General features: G+C 44.0%; 1 protein-coding gene and 1 long non-coding RNA gene across 3 annotated transcripts; one reads left to right on the forward strand and one right to left on the reverse strand.

Annotated features, from left to right (window-relative positions):
- Positions 1-1,882: 1,882 nt before the first annotated feature.
- SNRNP35 (small nuclear ribonucleoprotein U11/U12 subunit 35) lies at positions 1,883-20,936 on the reverse strand. Of its 2 annotated transcripts, none has more exons than XM_074205437.1 (2): positions 20,470-20,936; positions 1,883-3,050 (listed from the first exon to the last, which is right to left on the reverse strand). In XM_074205437.1, the coding sequence occupies exon 2, from the start codon at positions 3,045-3,047 to the stop codon at positions 2,256-2,258; it is 792 nt and encodes a 263-aa protein (XP_074061538.1). In that variant the 5' UTR covers positions 3,048-3,050; positions 20,470-20,936; the 3' UTR covers positions 1,883-2,255. The 2 variants fall into 2 exon arrangements, with proteins under 2 accessions (XP_074061538.1, XP_074061537.1); XM_074205436.1 differs by lacking the exon at positions 20,470-20,936 and adding an exon at positions 6,748-7,061.
- Positions 6,430-16,419, forward strand: LOC141501478 (uncharacterized). Its single transcript, XR_012472251.1, has 3 exons — positions 6,430-6,986; positions 12,803-12,983; positions 16,056-16,419. It is a non-coding gene; the product is annotated as an uncharacterized LOC141501478 (long non-coding RNA).
- Positions 20,937-21,710: the final 774 nt, after the last annotated feature.

A 21,710-nucleotide genomic window follows, 5' to 3' on the forward strand; every position in this document is an offset into this window, starting at 1 on the left:
AGCTAGACTTTTTTTTGATTTTTGTTTTTTTAGTTTTTACAAGGCATTAGGGTTAAGTGGCTTGCCCAAAGTCAGACAGCTAGGCAATCATTAAGTGTCTGAGGTCACATCTGAACTCAGGTCCTGATTCCAGGGCCGGTACTCTCTCCACTGCGCCACCTAGCTGTCCCCAGAGATCTAGACTTTCCCTTCCCCTGTCTCCAACTAGCTGCTTGATCTCAGGACAGTTGCCTTAATTTCCTCATCTGGGAAAGGATGAGGGGACAGACAGGATGACTTCCCTGGCCCCTTCCAACTCTCAAACTAATGGTCGACTCTCACACAAGGTGACTTCAGAGGAAGAGAAGCGGGACTTTGGCCACCCCATATCGAAAACTGAATTCCCATTTAGACCCTTGGAGAACAGAGATCCTACACCAGTAATTTACTAGGAAAATAGCATGTTCATTTTCTAAAACTGTTTCTAACAGCTGGTGTCTATTTTAACACAGCAGGGCGGTTCTGTTCTTTGTGGAAAGTAAAGCTGGAGGAGGAGATATGTGCTATTAGAGTAAAACCTAATACTGATGCAGTGTTTTAAACCAGCATAAAATAGATAGCTGTGATTCAAGTAACATTTATTAAGCGCCAATCTAAGACCTTCGAAACAAATGACACGCTGCCTGAAACATTTCCTGGAATTTTAAAAATGTGAATTTTCAGAATTAGTTCTGGATAACCAGATATGTCAAAGTCTCTTTGAAAAGCATCTGCCCAAGTAGGTCTAGTTTGTATATATTAGAGGTGGCAAGGGGGCCCAGTGGACAGAAACTTGTTCTGGAGTCAGGAAGACTCAAGTTAAAATGAGGTCTAAGCTACTGCCCAGCTGTGTGACCCTGGGTAAGTCACTTAACCTCTGCCTACTTCAGTTTCCACATCTGTAAAATGGAGTTAATAGTGTCAGCTCCCTCCCGGGGTTGTGGTGAAACCACATAAGAGATTTGTGAAATGTTTTCCAAATCTTGCAGCTCACTTTCAATCTCTGTCACCCAAGTAGGAAGGGAAGGTCAGTTCCCACTGCCTGTCGGCTAATGGTCAAGCAGGAAGTGGGGAGGGGGGAGGAAGGCTTAGAAAGCAGTTTACTCCGTGGGTCACACTGCTCTGTTCTGTACACTCCCAACTCATTTTGCAGAACTATAAGAAACCTTGAAATAAGGAAAAACTTCCTCCCCACTAGAGCCGTCTTGGGAGGTAGAGAACTCCGCATCAACAGAGGTTGACAACCCTTGCTGAACTATTCCTGAGGATGGACAAGGGGGCCTAGAGGCCTCTGAAATCCTATGTTTTCTTATCAAAAAGACATCAAATTTTAATATCTTCAAGGAAGGGACAACCTTTTTGGTTTTAAAGGGTGAGCCCTTTAGTTTTTGGAGAAGGAAGATGGGCCTGGAGACAGAGCCTGGCTTGACTTGACTTGTGCATCCCCAGAAAGGAAGCACACAGACCTTGAGGAAAGGTCAGATGCTAGGCAAGGTCCTAGGCTATGAGAAGTCACCCTGGAGATTTAGATTTAAGGGTTTATAAAGGCCCTAATACATATGGGCTCAGCACTTTACACTTGGTATCTCACTGGATCCTCACAACAACCTTGGGAATGGCCCCTAAGGCAAAGAGAGGTAAAATGGCTTGCCTGGGGTCACAGGCAGGTTTCCAATTATTTATTCACCATACCACTGGTCAATCTCTGCCTCAGTTTCCCCATGAGGAGGCAGCTTTCTCTCCCTGTCTTTATGTCCCTTTAAGGGGCAGGCTGGCAGCCCCAGTGACCACCAAGGACAAGGACTCTCCCTCTCAGCTTTCCTTTTCTAATTAACCCCCTTAGAAGCAATTGAGTAAATCAGAAAAATGAATGACTAGACTGATGTGAAACAAATATTTATTCAGCAGCTGACTGTATACAGGCTTCTAGTGATACAAAAATGAGAGCAGTCTGGGTTTGGGTGGGAGGAAGAACAGAAAGGTGTATCCCCTGACAGAGTCAACACAAGTTAGATTAGGAGAGCTCAGAGAGAGCCCTGGAAAGTCTAAGGAGAGAAAGACCACCTTGAGCTGAAAAGGAAGATTCACAAAAGTGGCAGCTGAACCTTACAGGAAGGAGGAAGAGGAAACGTGTACCCCAAGCACTGGCGACTGACTGACCAATTGGCCGCCCGCCCATGCGGGTGCAGCGGAAGGGGTTGGCTAGTTCATGAAGATGTTCCAAGAGCTACAAGTTTCTACTTGTGTTTATCGTCATCTCTCTGCTTTTTTGAGTCTCTTTCCTTGCTTCGCTCTCTTCTCTCTCGGTCTCTTCTCTCGCGGCCCCTGCTCCTCTCATCTCTCAAGTCCCGCTCTCTTTCCCTCTCGTTCTCCTCCCAGGCCCTGCTGGTCTCTCTTTCTTGCCGCCTCTTCTCTCGACCCCTGTCATAGTCCCGATCTCTGGCCCTCCAGTCCCAGGTTCTGTCACGGGACCACTCCCTCCTTTCCCTCTGGCCCTCTCCATAGAAGTCATTTTTGAAAACTGGCAAGTTAATAGGTTTTCTAAAAGGCCGGTCCCGTCCACCAAATCTCAGTTGTCCAGATTCTTTTTTCCCACCAAACCCTCCTCCAAGTCTCCGAGGGATCCACCCTTTAAGGATTCTTTCCAGCTCATAGTCAACAAAGATCTCGTGCTGATCAATAACCAGTCCGTTGGCATCTCTGTACGCTTTTAACAGAGACCGTTCTTCTCTATACTCAATAAATGCATAGCGCTTGGAAAAGCCTGTGACCACATCCCGAACCAGCCGTAGCTTCCTAATGTCACCGTATCTGCTGAAGACATCTTTCAACTTTTCTTCTGTCGTCTGCAGGTTCAGCCTGCCCACAAAGAGGGTGAGGTGGGGGTCTCCAGACACCCCTTTGTTGGGCACATAGCGCGCCAGCATCGCCCTCCAGATGGCCCGGTCATGAGGCTCTTCATCAGTACCATCGATGCTCCCAGCCTTGAGAGGATCATACTCTTTGGCAATGGGCATCCACTCATTCATTCTCTAGAAAAGCAGGAAACAGAGAAAGGACTCAGGTTTGATGTACATCAGCATCTGAGAAAAATTCACCCACAGCATTTTGTTGAGCCAAGCAGCCAAAATCTGGGCTCCCACCTTAGGCATCCCAAGAGCAAGTAATAATAAGAGTAGTAATAAAAATAATGATAGAAGGCTTACAAAGCACCTCAAGTACTTTTGCCTCCTAAAAGACAGGAACTTCAGGGACAAATGTCCCTAATCAGCAGGTGAAGAAAACTGAAACTTGTGGCAGTTTCTGGTCCCTCCTGCCCAAGGCCACATCTACCACTCCTTCCACTCCATGGCAATGCCTCCCACATCAGTTGGAATGGAATGGAGACACAAACCCTAGGCCTGAGGGGGGAGTCAAGGACGACTTGTCGACTCCCAGAAGCTGGGGGTCTCTCTTGGCCTCCAAGCAAGAGAATCACTGCTATGGCAATCTCACCCCAGTAAGCCTGCATTGCAGGCTCTCAATGCCTTGCAGATGACATTCTTTCAGACACATGGTAATTAATTCATAGGGATTCTTATTGGAATATTCAAGTGCCTGCCAACATCCAGGACAGTGCCAATGCTTATGTAACCCTCTAGCATCTCCACAGCCAAAAGTGGAAAAGGCTTTTTAAAAAGGCAGTTGGAGGGAAGTGAAGCTGTAAAGCAGCAGGACCATCTTTAGGACCAGCATCTCTCTGGATTTTTGTCCTCAAACCTCCCTTTCTCTAGTGCTGTTCCTCCAAAAACAGCCTTGATGGCCCATCACTCTTTCACCCCAATCAAACACATGCCTTTTTCTAAATCTTTACCCTAGGAAGATAAAATAATTTTGTCTATATAGATTTAAAAAGTACAGGAGGTCTTACTATGTTAAGGGGATTATCAGGAGAGGGGACAATAGTGGTCTAAGAGAAGTAAACTAATGCTCTGATACAAAGCAGAACAAAGCCAAGATACTGACTGGGAGGACCAATAAATCAATGTTTGTAAATCAAATCCTCAGGAGCCTGAAAGCCACTTAATAAAAAGCTTTTCACCTTTTATGGCAAAACAGTTTGCTTGTCACACCTACTCAATGAAGTAGTGTGGTGGCGGAGAAAGAACACTAGACTCGGAGTTAGGAGACCTGTGTTTAAATTCTGGCATGGGTACTTCTCAGGCAAAGTTCAGGAAAGATGGAGAGGCTGCAGAACCTCCAGAGAGAGCACCAAGAGTATCAGATAAAGGCAGTGGGCCTCTGCAGACTGTTGGACCCCAGAGAACACAGCTTAAGCAAATGCTGGAAGGTAGGATCCCCTTCAGTGCTGACAGATGAAGTGAACTGGACTGCGGAGCATTCCAGAATGCACTGGAACAAATTCTTCAAGTACACATTGAACTTAAGATACCCTCTCAGGTCCCTATGCCAACTCTGATTCTCAAGAAGAAGAAAACGGTTCTCAATGCCTTGGTTTCAGATCAGATTCTGTACAAAAGACTGGCAGTGTAATCCCGGCTTGGCAGAGGGTCCCATATATGCCTTGGGGCCTTTGAGGGTGGCCAGGGATGGGAACACCAGGGAGCCATAGCAATGAAACAGAAAGAACTGACTGAACCTGGCATGTTTCTGAGTTGTTGCTCAAACTATAAAAAGAAAGTAAACACTTAAAAAGAAAGTTATCACTGTCCTTTCTAGTCAGCAGGACGGCAAGCCCAAAGTAAGGGAAAATAATTGTCTAATAGGAGAATGGACTTCCACAGAAGAGTTCCTTGGATTCCAAGCTAGAGACACCTCAGAGAGCATTTAGTCCAAAACCTTTATTTGACATAAGAAACAGACCTAAAAAAATTGGGCTTTATCTATTTTTTTTCCTAAGTTTTCATTGTTGTTGTCATTTTTCAGTCATTTCTGATTCTCCATGACGCCATTTGGGGTTTCCTTGGAAAAGCTACTGGAGTGGTTTGCCATTTCCTTCTCTACTTTACGGATGAGGAAACTGAGGCAAGCAAGGTGAAGTGACTTGCCCAGGATCACACAGCCAGTTAAGTGTCTGAGGCTGGATTTGAATTCAGGATCATCAGTCCTTCTGCCCCCCCCCCCAGTCCAGGCACTCCAGCTACCATCCAGCTAGCCCTCCACTTTCTAAGTAAAAAGTTACAACTGGAACCCAGGAATGCTGACCCCAAACTGAAAGCAGTTAGCATTACTTTGTCTACGGTTCCCAGGTCTACTAGCAGGTCCTGTTGAGCAGGTGGTAGGGACAGAAAGGATCCAAGAGATTATCTGTCAACCAAACAGCTACTGACACTAATTAGGCTTAGCCTGGGGGTGAGATAGCTTTTACCTTTGTATCTCCGGCACATAGTGTCCCTTAACTATTTACTGACAGAACAAATTCCAGACAAGGCTAGTAGTGGCCTGTGAAAAAGCAAGGAGATGGAAGAGGGGGGAATTCACTATCATGGGGGGTCCATTTGGCTGGAACACAGTCACCAAGTGTTATGCAACCTCTAGAAACCAGCTGAAGCCAGGTGTCAATGGTAAGGGGAAGAAGTTGTATTCTAACCTGGAGACAACAGGAGAATGGCCCATGGCACAGAGAGATTTGCTTTTTAGAAATGTCACGGTTCCCAACACTGGGCCACAGTAATGCCATGACACGTTCCTGGGGCCTGTGCCAAGACTCCAGCTGGGCTTTCTCCTTTAGAGCCATCTGCATCCAGTGGTCAGGACGACAGGAGATGGTCCCGGATGCAAAATAATCAAGGTTAAGTGACTTGCTGAAGGTCACACAGCTAGTTAGTGTCAAGAGTCTGAGGCTGGATTTGAACTCAGGTCCTCTGACTCCAAGACTTTTTTTTTATCCATCTGGCTGTTTTATTCATTCCCCATTTAAAAGCAACCGAGGGGGGATGGCTAGATGGCGCTACTTAACCCCATTGCCTTGAAAAAATGAAAGCAACTGAGGCAGGGAGAAGTTAAACGACATGTCCAGGGTCACGCAGCTAGTGCATAAATGATATGGATTTGAACTCAGGTCCTCGGACTCCAGGACTGGTGCCCTAGCCTCCTGGCTGCCCCGAAGGTACTGATTTTACCCCCATTTCATAGAAGCAGACAGAAGTTAAGTGATTCGCCCAGGGTCACCCGGCCGGCCTATGTCTGAGGCTGGATTTGAACTCAGGTCTCTCTCGGCTGGGAGCCTGATTAAGAGCCTTGACTGACGTCCAGGACTGACGTCCATGGGGGAGTGGCCAACACGTACCACGTGATCGTGGCCGGAAGCCTTCCCCGGGCCTCAAGCCCCCAGCCACGTGCGCTCCTCGCCCCGCCCCCCGGGCCAGCCACGCAAGCGCAGTGCATCCCTCTAGGCCCCGGTACCTAGCCAAGACGAGGGAGGGCCAACGCCGGAAGCCCGGGACGGAGCATGCGCCCTGGAGCCCCGTGAAGCCAGGGCGCTTCCCTTCTCAGAGCCGCCCCCAGGCATCTCCCCTCTCTCGGCTGGGCCCCCGGCTGCCCCCCGTCCAGGGGAGGCTCCCCAGCGGCTTGGGCCCCAGAACCCCCCAACCCGGGCCCCCAGGCTCTAAGGGAGCCGTCGCCCTTGCCCATCTCCAACATGGCGGCCGGTGACCGCTGAGCCCGCGGCCGCGCCCAAACAGCTCAGAGGACGGGAGCGACCGGGACGGGCGCCGGGCGGGCACCTACCTCTGCTCCTTCTCCACCGACGCCGCAGCAGCTGCCACCGCCCACTGTCCGCTTCGATGCAGGCCCGCGCCGGACCTGAAGGCCGCGCCAGCCTCCCACTTCCGGCCGCGCGCCGGGCTTGACGTTGGACGCCGCCGATTCGCTACGGAGGACCGCCTAACTCTGAGAAGCACGAGTGGCGGGGATCGGGCCACGGCCGGGGCGCATTGCAGCAGGCCTCCACAGAGCAGACGGGGAAGGTTTGTCAGCTTTTACAGGACTGAAATGGCTTGTGCCAAAGCGGGGGTGGGAATGTGCCGGTGCAGAAGTGCAGCTAGGTGTCCTCCCGCGGCCCCCCCCCCCCCCGGGAGGAGAGTGAGCACGTGGAGGAGAGCGTGGCCCCGGCCCCGCCCCACGAAGCCCAGCCTAGAGCTGTGCGCACGCACTTGACAGTGAGACCCTGGAGCTGTGTGTGCACACACACACACACACACACACACACACACACACGACAATGAGACCCTGGAGCTGTGCACACTCACACTTGACAATGAGATCCTGGAGCTGTGTGCACATACACACTGCACACACACACTTGACAATGAGATCCTAGAGTACTGCGTGCACGCACTTGACAATGAGACCCTGGAGCTGTGTGTGCATACATACACACACACACACACACACACACACACACACATGACAATGAGACCCTGGAGCTGTGCACACTCACACTTGACAATGAGATCCTGGAGCCGTGTGCACATACACACACACACACACACACACACACACACGACACACACACAGGACAATGAAATCCTGGAGCTGTGTGCACATACACACTGCACACACACACTTGACAATGAGATCCTAGAGTACTGCGTGCACGCACTTGACAATGAGATCCTGGAGCTGTGTGCGCGTATATACACACACACAGGACAATGAGATCCTGGAGCTGTGTGTGCATACACACACACACACACACACACACACACACATGACAATGAGACCCTGGAGCTGTGCACACTCACACTTGACAATGAGATCCTGGAGCCGTGTGCACATACACACACACACACACTCACACTTGACAATGAGATCCTGGAGCTGTGTGCACATACACACTGCACACACACACTTGACAATGAGATCCTAGAGTACTGCGTGCACGCACTTGACAATGAGATCCTGGAGCTGTGCACATACACACTTGACAATGAGATCCTAGAGCTGTGCGCGAACGCACTTGACAATGAGACCCTGGAGCTGTGTGTGCATACATACACACACACACACACACACACACACACACATGACAATGAGACCCTGGAGCTGTGCACACTCACACTTGACAATGAGATCCTGGAGCTGTGCACACACACACGCTTGACAATGGTATCCTAGAGCTGTGCACATACACACACATACACACACTGCACACACACTTGACAATGAGATCCTAGAGCACTTCATGCACACACTTGACAATGAGATCCTGGAGCTGTATGCGCATATACACACACACAGGACAATGAGATCCTGGAGCTGTGCGCGCGCACACACACACACACACACACACACACACACACACACACGCAGACACTTGACAATAAGATCCTAGAGGGGCGGCTAGGTGGCACAGCGGATAGAACACTGGCCCTGGAGTACTTGAGTTCAAATCTGGCCTCAGACACTTAATAATGACCTAGCCCTGTGGCCTTGGGCAAGCCACTTAACCCCATTTGCCTTGCAAAAACCTAAAAATAAATAAATAAGATCCTAGAGCTGTGCACACACACACATACTTGACAATAAGGTCATAGACCTGTGCACTCACACATATCAAGGGTTAAAATAATTGTCCAATGTCCTACAGAAAATTAGTACAAGAAATGACAGAATTTGAATCCTTTCCTTTATCAAGTAAATGTCAAATAGACCTTCCCTCTTTACAAAGCCATCCAGGAAACAGGGAACAGTTTTTAAAACACACAGAATATCAGATTGCTTTCCATCAGGGGAAGGGAGAAAAATTGTAAAACTAAAAAAATGATTGGTAAGTACTGCCATTGTAAGTAGTTGGAAAAACAAATAAAAGGTTTATTTTAAAAATACACAGAAGACATCCATGATCAAAAAATGATCATCAATTTGATGAACTTACCTCTCCTCAGCAGTACAATAATCAAAGATAATTCTAAAGGGTTTGTGATGGAAAATACCATCTATATTCAGAGAAAGAAATGTGAATACAAAATGAATATGAATACAAATGAAATACAATGAATAGTATGAATACAAAATGAATACAAAAGCATACTATGCTATTTTCCATTTTTAAAAATTTGTTTATGCTTTTTAGAAATCCTTTTTTGTTCTGATTTCTCTTTCACAACATGACTGCTATAGAAATATGTTTAACAAGTTATACATGTATAATCTATATCAGATTATTCACTGTCAAGTGGAGAGGGGTGATGTTTGTCTTTCTTTCAAAGAAGACCCTGTTGTCAGGAAGGTGATGCTTTGACATGCAAATGAATTGGATTTAAGTGGGGGGCGGGACTGTGCTAAGTCACCAGCCTCACTTCCCCTCTGAAACCATCTGGGGGAAGATATGAATCAGGACAACTGGAGATGGCCTTGGATGAGGGGAGGAAAAGGAGAAAAATGTGGAACTCAAAATTAAAAAAAAAAAGAATGTTGAAAACTATCTTTGCATAAAGTTGTAATAATAAATTTAAAATTTAAAACTATGCAGAAGAGAGCAGGAGGTTCAGAAAGATACAAGGAGGAAGGGGCAGCTAGGTGGCACAGTGTATAAAGCACCAGCCCTGGAGTCAGGAGTACCTGGGTTCAAATCCGGTCTCAGACACTTACTAATTACCTAGCCGTGTGGCCTTGGGCAAGCCACTTAACCCCATTTGCCTTGCAAAAACCTAAAAAAAAAATGATACAAGGACGACAATTTTGGAATTACAATAGAACAGTTCAAAAAACCTGGAGAGATACCTGAAGTGATGTTAAAAGAACAGAGGATGACTTCCACAAAGAACATTGGATGTAATCTGTGAAAAACTGTTAGATAAGAATGAATAATAACATAGGATAAGAAACATTAAACAGACTGTAATCTAGTGGGGAAATCCTTGAATCTGTGAGAACCATAAATTACTGAAGTATCAAAAGAATCATCCAGCTGGAGAAACTGAATCTGTGCTGTGCTCATTGTTGATTTGGCAGTTTTCTGAAAAACAGTCAGTCATTTCAGTAGACTGGCATTATTATAACTTGAGTTGTGACAAAGAAAAACTTGTCAGCACAGCTAGGGGGCACACCTGAGTTCAGATTCAGCATCAGACACTTACTAGCTGTGTGACCTGGGCAAGTCACCTAACTCGGGCTCCACATGTGTAAAATGAGCTGGAGAAAGAAGTGGCAAACCTCTCCAATATCTTTGCTGAGAAAAACCCATGGATAGTAAGATCCAGGGAGTCATGAAGAGTCAGCTGGACAGGACTAAATGACTGAACAGGAAGGAGAAGTAGTAATAGCTAGTGTACCTCCTGGCATATCTCATTTTATTGAGCTTCACAGAGAGTTTGGTTTTATACAAATTGAAGGTTTGTGGCAACCACACTTTGAGCAAGTCTGTTGGCACCAATTTTCCAACAGCATGTGCCCACAAAATGTCTGTTACATTTGGGTAATTCTTGCAGTATTTCAAAAGTTTTGATTATTACCTCTGTTTTGGTGATTTATGATCAGTGATTTTTGATGTTACCATTGTAATTGATTTGAGGGCATCATGAATAGTATGTATATAAGACCTCGAATAAACAATAAATATAAATTAACAATTCAATAAATGTTGTGTGTTCTGACTGGTACAAAGACTAGCCATTCCTTACCCCACCTATTCTCCCTGTCTCTTTCTCTGTCAGTCTCTGTCTCTGTCTCTGTGTTTGTGTGTGTGTGTGTGTGTGTGAGTGTGTCTGTCTCTGTCTTGGTCCCTCTTTCTCTCTGTCTCTGTCTGTCAGTCTATATCCTTGTCTATCTATTTCTCTATTTATCTCTATCTCTTTCATTGTCTCTCTGTCTGTCTGTCTGTCTCTCTCTCTCTCTTTCTCTCCCCTTCCCCCCTTCTCTTTCCCTTCTCTCTTGCACCTTGGGCCTATTTCTGAGACATGTCAATATTGAAGAATATTACATAAACTAGGTTGATAAAGCAGTAGCAGAGTTTGAGAGGATTAACTCCAATATTTTTTAATTTTAAAAAATAATATTTCCATCATTATATTATGCATGAATCCACAGATTATCCCAGAAGGGGGTCATGATTTGTGATATTTCCCTTACCACCCCTTCAAAGCCATCACATGTTAATTCCAGGTTTTAACATTACATTAACTCCAATTTTGGAAAAAAGTTCTTCTGTGGATAAAAATGTCATCAAACAGCATCGCAAACTATCAAGAAATCTTTCATGAAAGAAAGTCAATTGATGATGCATCAAACTTCATTGTCTCATTTTAAGAAATTGCCACAACCACCCCAGGCTTCAGCAACCACCACCCTGATTAGTCAGCAATCATCAACATCAAGGAAAGGTTCTCCACAAGCAAAAAGATTAGGGCCCTCTGAAGTTCAGATAATAGTTAGCTTTTGTTAAAAATAGCATTAAAGTATTATTAATTAAGATGAAAATATAAATTGTTTTTAGAAATACTATTGCACACTTAAGAGGATTACATTATATTATAAACATAGTTTTTATATATACTCTGGGAAACCAAAAAATTTTGTGACTCACTTTATTGCGATATTTGCTTTATCTCACTGATCTGGAACCAAGCCCACAATATCTCTGAGGTATATCTGTAGTGCTTTTGGGTATGCAAGCAGAGTGTTTAAGAATCAGGTTGAAAAGACTTCTGTAATTTTATTAAGACTAGCAAAGACTTCTAGTCTACCTCCCTTTTATTGATATGAAAAAAATGAAAGCCCAGAAAAAGAAAATGACTTGCCTAAAGTCGAGGAAATATAGCACCTACTTTTAACTCAATAATATGAAATCACATACACTTTTTTTTGCAAGACAATGGGTTAAGTGACTTGTCCAAGGTCACACAGTTGGGTAATTATTAAGTATCTGAGGTCAGATTTGAATTCAGGCCCTCTTGACTCCAAGTATCCACTGTGACACCTAGTTTACCCCCCCCATTCACTTTTTTTTTTTGGTTTTACAAGGAAATGGGGTTAAGTGACTTGCCCAGGGTCATAGCTAAGTAATTGTCTGAGGTCAAATTTGAACTCAGGTCTTCCTGATTCCAGGGTCAGTGCTCTACCCACTGAGCAATCTAGCTGCCCCCCACACACATTCACTTTCAATCAGTAACTTTAACAAGTAATTTGAAAAAGACCTGAGTAGCATGGTGGAGAACCCCATATTTGGAGTTAGAAGACAGGAATCTACTAGCAGTGTGAGCTGGGCTAAATCTCTTAATCTTGGGTCTCTAATGTCCTCAGTTAAAATGAACCAAAACTTTCAAAGGAGTTCTTTTCACAACCCATAATCACCTCATTATTTCCTTTTGAAATACTAATTAACTTGTTAACCTTTGTTCACACCTCTTTAGAGTCTCTTTAGCTTTTTCAGGCTACAAAGTCTCTCTTGACTCCAAAAAGGAAATTGCCCTGCTAGGGACCTCACTTAGCCTCCCAGCCTTTGCCTCTAATGCTTTTGCCCTATAATAATGTGCATTGTGCCCCCAGCCAGTCTGAGAGCCAATCACCAGCCCTTACTATTATTAAGCACTTATTTCCTGTCATACATCTTGCTATATACTTACTAATGATAAAAACAGAAGGCAAGAAAAAGAGAATCTCTGTTCCTTAAGAAAAAGGGAGCTTGGATTAATCATCATCTCTCTACCCCAATGTCTTCCACGGCTGTCGTCCTTCATTTTTGAAGAGAACCTATGACATTATGGAGGGTTGTCTTAATTCCGTGAATTAGATAAGGGAAGCAGATTTGCAGAAAGTCATCAGCCTCACTTTCTCTTCCAAGGTCATCAAGGTCCTGCAGCTAGACAAAAGTAAGGATGGCTGACCATTGTCCAAGATGCAGTAGATGACCTTCTCCAATGCCTAACCTAGCTCCAAGCACTCCACAGAGCACCTGCTTCAGCGACCTTCAAGGCCATTGGAACAAGGGTCATTCTCCTGGGGAAGTCTTCACAGGCTTGCAGGTAGAAACCCCCTAACTCACAAATAGGTTTGAATCCTGTCAATTGCCCTCAACTTGTTTTAGTTCATCTGCTGAGTTGGTTTTATCAGGGTGTGGCCGGTGCCTGTGCCACAGCTTCTTGGAGCCACAGGTGAGAGTTGGGGAACAGGTAGACACCAAAGGTGGATGAGCAGCCCTGAAAAGGGCTCTAAGGCCTAACGACAGAGACACTGGTCCTCCTGCACACTCCTTACACCTCAGTATTTTGCATGAGCAGACATTTTTAAAATGATGATACTTGTAGGTGAAGGATCTACTCAAAGATCTAGATTTTTGTGAATGCTGAGCATGTTTGTCCTTCATTCTCGAAGAAGATCCCAACATCAGGGAGGTGATGCCATGACAAGCACATGAATTGGATTTGAGTGAGGAATGCTGTGCTAAGTCACCAGCCCCTCTTTCTCCACCTGAGCCATTTGAGTCTAATGGCCAGATATGAATCAGAATGACTGGAGATGGCCCTGGATGCGAGGCAATCAAGGTTGTGACTTGCCCAAGGTTACCCAGCTGCTAAGTGTCATATGTGGAGGCTGGATTCGAACTCCTGTCCTCCTGACTCTATCCACTTAGCCATCTAGCTGCCCTCATGTGGATAAGGTGCCAAAAACTCAAAATGTTTCACATTGACTATCTCTAATGTGCTAAACTGTCTTCACAATACTGGGCAGATTGATGCAGGGGAAAGATGAAGAGAATTATGAAGGAAGAAATTGGGTGGAGATGTAAATTGACTAAAAGTATAGAATTATGATTATAACAAACTATTGTTCTGTTAAATGATTTAAAGGCTCCTCAAATTGGGTGGAGATCCCCATTACCAGTGATTCATTGCTTAATGTAAAATTTGTATCCTGATCTCCTTAGGCTTTACCCTCTACCTAATTCCTGGTCCAGTAAGAGAAAGGGAGTTCACCTTTTGCCCTCTGGATGAGAGGCAAGACATAAAAACCTGAGCTGGACTGCAGCTCAGGACCATAGTCTTCTCTGACCATGGCCCAGCCAACACTGTTTGGCTGTTCTTTATCTCTCTTTCTCTGTCTTTCTCTACTTAGCCCTTTCTATGTCTTGTAACCTTTTTAATACATTTTTGGTTTTTTTCCACCCTAGTTTTCCCAAGTCTGAATAATGATTCCTCATAGGCAGAACCAAACTCAAGTAGCCAGCAGCTACAAGATGAAGACAAAATGAAAAGATCCCTTCCCCTTGAACTCACTGGAATGAAAAATGGGTTTCCTGACATGTTCTCTACCAGTGATCTAAAATTTAGCATGTTATGGGCTAGTCAGTTCCAGCTCCTGGAGGTCAGAGGCAACATTTGAATACAAATCTTCCTGACCTTCTGGCCAGCACTCTGCCCATTATGCAACACTGCCTCTCTTAGAACACATAGATTAATAAATGCAAGATAATTTCAGGAGAAAATGGTTGAGCAACTGCAAAGATCTGGAATATATCTGCCCATGGAAACACCAAAACAAAACAAAACTGGGTGCTGACAGGGAGAGATGAGGAAGGATGGCATCCTTAATACAGGGGAGAGGCAGGGGAATAGAAAGTTGAGGTCAGCAAGGAGTCATTAGAAAGCAGGAAATAGAGAACAAAGCATCCTTAATAGAGTGTGACAGAACAACCCAAGCTGACTGGAACTGTGTGTGTGTGTGTGTGTGTGTGTGTGTGTGTGTGTGTGTGTGTGTGTGTGTGTGTGTAGTTAGAACCAGATTGTGACAGGTCATTAAATGCCAAGTTTAAAAGTTTCTAGTCTTTGTTGTAGAGAGGCACTAGGGAGTCACTGAAGATTCTGGAGCAGAGAAGTAATCTGCTAACACTCATTCTTTAGGGAGTTTATTTGGGCAACTGCCCAAAGGGTGAAATGGAATAGGGAGATTCACAGCTTCAATCTTTGTCTGGTGGAGGGGTTCAGATAAGTAGCTCCTAGTCTTCAAGAAAACTAAACAGAGGAAGATAAAACCATTTGAGAACAAAGCACCAATAACTACACACTTTAGATTAGAAAATACAATAGATCATCTGAAGCAGTTCAGTAAAACAGATCCATACACAGAAGTCCAGGATCTCACCTAAACCAACAAATGATTCTCCCAAGAGCTCTACAAATAGGATCAGCTCAGGTAGCTAAGTGATGCAGTGAATAGAGCAGCCATCCTAGAAAGGACCCGAGTTCAAATCCAATCTCAGACAATAATTACCTAGCTGTGTGACCTTGGGCAAGTCACTTCATCCCATTGCTTTGCAAAACAAAAAAAAAAAAAACAGGACCAGTGGACATAGGGCGTAGTAGACAAAGAATGAGACATTTGGAATCAGAAAACCAGACTTAAAATTCCACTTATGAATCAGATACTTATTGTATGATTTTTCCTAAGATTTTTGTGAAGATTAATTGTATAAGATAGCTCATAGGGGCTATAGAAATAATAGTTAGCGTAGCTCTTACTATGTGACAGGAACAGGTAGGAGGTACAGTGGATAGATTACTAGTCTTGGAGTTCAGGAGGACCTGAGTTCAAATTTGACCTCAGACACTTGCTAGTTATGTGACCTTGGGCAAGTCACTTAATCCTGGCTACCTCCCATCCAGGGCCATCTTCAGTCCTCTTGAAAATTGTAAAATTCAAAATCTTACAAAAATGATAGGTAGAAACTACTATTGTATATAATTGGAAAACAATAAAACATTAATTTGAAAAAAGAACAAAGGACAAACATCATCATTATCATCCTCAAGTGTGTGCAGGTTGGTCTGCTTACTGGTGGCAAGTTTCTTCATAGTTAGGAAGTGCAAAAAGATGAGAGAGTCGAAGTCCAAGGTGCTGATGGAGGTCCCTAGTCAGATCATTTTCCTGCTGATAAGAACGGAAGTTTTGAAGACAGAACCACTGTTATCTCATAGTATCCTTCATTCTCAAAGAAGACCATGACCTCAGGGAGGTGATGCCATGACAATCAATTGAATTGGATTTGGGGGGGTGGGGTCCCTGCTGTGTTAAGTCACCAGTCTCACTTTCTCCTCCAGAGCCATCTGGGTCCAGTGGTCAGATATGAATCAGAACAACTGGGGATAAGGTCCAGAAGACAAAAGGCAAACAGAAGTTAAGTAACTTTCCCAGGGAAATGAATGTCAGGTACTTATGGATATTCACCCAAAGTCATCTGCCTTTTGTCTTTTTAAAGCAAGAATACTGATTCCTTTTGTTGTGGACCTTTTGTGCAGTCCACTGAAGCCAAGAGATCCTTTCTCAGAATCCTGTTTTTGAACAATTGAAGGAAATACTACATTTCAGTTGAAGAAGTGTCATTTTTTTTCTATCCAAACTCACTGATCCCCAATATCTGTTCATAGATTGTGTGTCCATGGACCCCAAAATAAAGGCCCCTGGTCAGAGGCATCCTTGTCTGTGTTTTCTGAGGGTAGAGGAGAGATCTGAGTTCATTCTACAGCCATTTATCTCAGTGTTACTGGGTGTCGGACACTAGGCTAGGTGCTGCCTGCAACCCTTGATACATCTGTGATACCTAGAGCACCAAATATAGAAGGCATAATGGATGGGAAGTGTTTTGTAAACTTCATAATGCTTGATAGATGTCATTTTATTAGGAGGTGAGAAAGGAGCTTTTATCCATCTTTTGTGGTCTGCTTATGGTGTGAAGTTTTTTCATCATTAGGAAGGCAAAATCTGACCTTACTGGGACCTCAAAAACCTTTCCCCCTGTGAAGGTAGGACTGCCAGAGTTAACCCACTGGGAAGGAGAGCAGGAAGGTTCCCCATATCAGGTAACATTCTAGAGGGAACCTCAAATAAGAGAGGATTTTTATGAAGGAGATATATTTATGGATATGATGATTGGAAAGTAGGAAGGGGCTTCGTTATGAAAATCTTTAAATATCAAACAAAGGACTTCACATTTTCTTCCTGGAAGAAATAGCCACTGGAGTTTACTGAGTAGGGATATGTAGAGGCTACTCAGGGAAATGTCATGGTCAGAGCTGTGCTTTAGAAAAATCACTTTGAAAGTGGAGGGTAGTTTGTAGTGGGGGAGAAACTTGAGGCCAGGAGATCAAGGGAAACATTTAAATTTGAAAAACTACCTGTTTTTTCATGGGGGCAGGGAGGGACCAGGGAAGAAAAGGAATAAATTTTTGCAGAATGGAAGGAAAGATATTTTCCTACTCTTTACATAGAATTGGCTGTTGTTTTAGTCCAGATTAGAGTGAGGGCTAAATCAGTTTGATAGTTGTGTGAGAGGAGAGAAGAGGATACATAGAAGATATGTGAAAGTAGAAATAACATTTGTCAAGGGATTAGATCTGTGGGGTGAGTGAGAGTGAGATCTGGAGGAAAATGCTGGGAGGTTGTGTACCTGAATGACAGGAACGATGGTGGTGTCCTCAATAGTAATAGGGAAGTTCTAAACTGTGGAGGACAATGAGTTCTGTTTTGGACACATTAAGTTTGAGATGCCTCCAAGATGTCCAATTTAAGATGGCCAATAACAATTGGTGATGCAATACTGGAATGCAGGAAAGAGACTAGTTAAGTTGATCTGGGAATCACCTCTGTGGATATGATAACCCATAGGAGCTGATGAGATCACCATCATCTCTATAAATGAAAACATGAGAAGATACACAGGACTAGTGGGTGTGTGACACTGATGAGATCCAGCAAAGGAGAAATCAGAGAGATAACATTGACACAAAAATCCACAGAAGGTGATGGATAGTGTTAGAGGCCACAGAGAGGTCCAGAAGGATCAGAATTCAGAAACCATCATTAGATTTCAGAGTTAGATAATTGCTGACCTTAGAGAGAGTGGTAATTGAAGTTGGATGCCCAAAGGCAGAGGGATCAGTGAGTTAACAATAAATACCTTCTAATATCAGACTCACTTCTAACCTCTGGGGATACAAAAAGGCAAAAATCAGTCTCTGACCTCAAAGAGCACACATACAACAACATACCAACAGCTATGTACAAACAAGATATATACCAGATAATTGGAAATAATCGCAGAAGAAAGGCACATGTTTTTAAGGGAATAGGAAAAGCCTTCTTGTCGAAGATATGAATAATTGGGAAGTGGAGACAAGAAGACAGACAAGGAGGAAGAGAATTTCAAGCATGATGGACCAACATTGAAAGTACCTGAAGGTGAAGTATCTTATTCCAGTGTCACCCAATCACAGAGGATGTGAAGGGGAGAAAAATATAAGAAAATGGAAAAGATAAGGAGGAGCAGAGCAGGGGGTTATGAGGGACTTTAAAAAGCCAAACAGAAGATTTCATATTTGATACTGGGGGGTTATGGGGAATCCCTGGAGTTGACTGAGTGTGTAGGAAGGTGATCTGACCAGACCTATGCTTTAGGAAGATCACTTTGACATCTGAATGAAGGATGGACTGCAGGGAGAGACATGAAGCAGACTGACAATTCAGCTATAGTAATCAGACAGGCGAGGGGAGACTGAAAGCCTGCACAGGAAAGAGAATGGAATTCATGCTATAAATGCTATGAAGGCAGAATTGATGGGGCTTGGTGTTAGATTGGAAATGAGAGGTGAGAGAGAATGAGGAATTCAGAATGACTCAGTTTGTGAACCTGAGAATCTGGGAAAATAATGATGCCCTCAACAGTAATGGGGCAATTAGAAAGAGGGGAAGGTTTGAGGGAAAGGATAATGAGTTCAGTTTTGGATATGATGAGTCTGAGATGTCCAATCCAGATTCAGATATCCAATAGGAAGTCAGAGATATGGCACTGGAGGTCAGGAGAAAGGTTAAGACTGATAAATAGATCTGGAATCTTCTTTGTAGAAGTGATCACTGAATCTCTGGGAATTATTGGGATCCACAAGTCATTAGAATAAAGGAAGAAGGGAAAGGTCTCAGACACCCACCATTCATAGACTAATTATAGACAGCCTTTTAAAGTTAGTGTAGAAGAGTCGTTGGTATTTACATTGTGTTTGAAGGTTTACTGTATATGTTATCTCCTTTGATTCTAACAACAACCTTGGGAGAAAGATGCCATACAATGGTATCTCCATTTTACAGATGAGGAAACTTAGGCAAACAAAGGTTAAGTGACTTCCCAAGGTCACACAATTAAAGTATCTATGGCAATTTATATATATTCATAACTTTCTGACTCCAAATCCAGTCTTATTATGCACAGCTCTGTCTAGATTCCCTGGAAGCTGAAGAGAGATGTAGGAAACTAGCCTATGTAGATGGTCAGATCAAAATAGCGCATTGTAAAGATGGTAGAGACATTGGTATGTTCGAAGATAACATCTAGAAAGCAACCAGCAGACATCAGAAGACTAAAGATTAGACAGAAAGTAGAAATGATATTGAGGACAATCTGCTGGAGAAAGATGCATATGGAAGGTCTACCTTTGAAAGAAGAGCCACTTCTTCCTGTGAAGCAAAAATGGAGATACAAGAGAGGTTATCAGCAAAGAAGGGAGAAGGATGTCCTAGCAGGTTTGGAAAGGAAATTGTTATGGAAAGAGAGAAATAGTGAATTGGTTAGGGTTGAGTATATAGATTTGGCCTAGGTGAGATAAAATAACATGAATTTATAATATACTCTATCACTGTTTATTCATAAAAAGAGAAAGTGGAACTAATAATAAGTCAAGTTCCTCATACTTCTGAAATTAGAATCATAAGATTTGAGCTAGAAGGAAGGTTATGACTTTTTAAATATATTGACCCTAAAACCAACTAGGCCTGTGAACTTGGCCCAGTTCCTTAAGAGGCAACATAGCATAGCAGACAAACATTTTGTTACCTGATCCCACCAGACCCCCCCCCCAAGTTTGTGCTCATGGCCTGCTGGGGAGGTTAAGAGGCAGAATCCACCTTGTTGTCTTCAGATGTCACCCATTCACTGGTTCTATCCTGCCTCAGTCACCAAGACTTCCCCTTTTCTTGGATTTTGTGATCAACATCATTCAGAAGTTTCTCCTCAGAAGCCAACAGGATATGCAAAGTCAAATATTTCTGTTTGCCTGGCTAAGCAGGTCAGTGAAGCTGCTACATAACTATGGAACCTGCCATGATGAATGGAACCATCAGCATTAACTCATACTGTCATGGAAAAAGTACCAGCTTTAGTATCATAAGTGGGCTTGTTTTTCAGTGTCAGCTCAATCATGGAGAACTTTCTGGGGCCTTCTCATTCTCCCTGAAGTGGAACCTTCAGGTACCTATGTTATTTCCCCCAGTTTCCATGCAATTTGACTTCTTGTGTGTATTCCTAACCCTTAGGCATTGGGATAAGGGATACAAAGATCCCTTAGTATTTGCTGTTACTTAGTAAATACCCATTCTGGGTATAGGGTATGTTCAAGGAATAACAGTACCTTTGGTGTGAGAGCTGCTTTTCACCTTTGATGTCCACCTAAGTCACCTAACTCTCACCTGTGGCTCCAAGAAGCTGTAGCATGAGCAGAGGCCAAATCCCAGTAAATCATTTTGACAGGCAGGTTGAGGGAAACTAAGGGAGACAAGCTCATTGTTGAGTAGTGGGGGGTGTCTACCCCAAGCATGTGGAATCTTCCACTGGTGGAATGAGCGGAGAACAATTCATTCCAACAGCCATGAAATCAGTTGAAACAATTGCTGTGGAGCACTTAGAGCTTGGTTAGACATTGAAGACGCCAAGGCCATCCACTGCACCTAGAGCCATCACCAGTTGTCTTGACTCTGCCTTGTCATGCTGGATCATGATGACTTTGGAAGAGAGAGTGGAACCAATGACTTCATGCAGCTCTGCCTCACTTAAATCCAAGTTACACGCACATCAAAAGACATAACCATTCCTCAAAGTCCTGTGGTGAAAGGCAAGTGATAAAGCAGCAAGTGCATATACACTGGGAGCTGTAGTCACATCCCTGCACACAGGATTCCTGTGAAACAAAAATGGAGATACAAGAGAGCTTATCAGCAAAGAAGAGAGAAGAGTGTCCTAGCAGGTTTGAAAAGGAAATTGTTATGTAAAGAGAGAAATAGTGAATTGATTAGGGTTGTTCATAGGGTTGTTTCCCCCTGAAAGTAGCAGTGGGATTTGGCAGCCCCCCCAGGTGACTGAGCAGCCGTTTTTGTTTTTGCAAGGCAATGGGAGGAGAGGGGGGTTAAGTGACTTGCCCAGGGTCACATAACTAGGTAATTATTAAGTGTCTGAGGCCACATTTGAACTCAGGGCCTCTTGACTCCAGGGTCATTGCTCTATCCACTGAGTAACCTAGCTGCTCCTGAGCAGTTCTTTTAAGAATCACACTGATCACCTTCTGATGTGAGGAAGGGGCTAGAAAAGGTATCCTAAAATTGTCTGCTTACCCAACCCTCACCTAATTACTGCAACAGGTGGGGATCCCACAGTATGGTTCACACACACACACACACACACACACACACACACAATCTACAAAATCTTCGAAGAAGATTCCACTCACCATTGGTACATGGAACGTACACACACTCCCAGACAACACAAGATTCAATAGGCCCAAAAGACAAACAGCTCTTGAGAGAGAATTGCAGGTATCACATCCAAATAGCAGTCCTGAGTGAAACAAGGCTGGCAAATGAAGGCTAGCTTACTGAAGTCAGAGTTTGATATACATTTTTCTAGAGTGGCCCCAGCGAAGGAGAGCACTGTA

This window comes from Macrotis lagotis, chromosome X (genome assembly GCF_037893015.1).
Source record: "Macrotis lagotis isolate mMagLag1 chromosome X, bilby.v1.9.chrom.fasta, whole genome shotgun sequence".
Taxonomy (NCBI): Eukaryota; Metazoa; Chordata; class Mammalia; order Peramelemorphia; family Peramelidae; genus Macrotis; species Macrotis lagotis.

What these genes read in the sequence shown, in the direction of transcription:
- SNRNP35 (XM_074205437.1), bottom strand. Translation starts at nt 3,047, where the DNA reads ATGAATGAGTGGATGCCCATTGCCAAAGAGTATGATCCTCTCAAGGCT.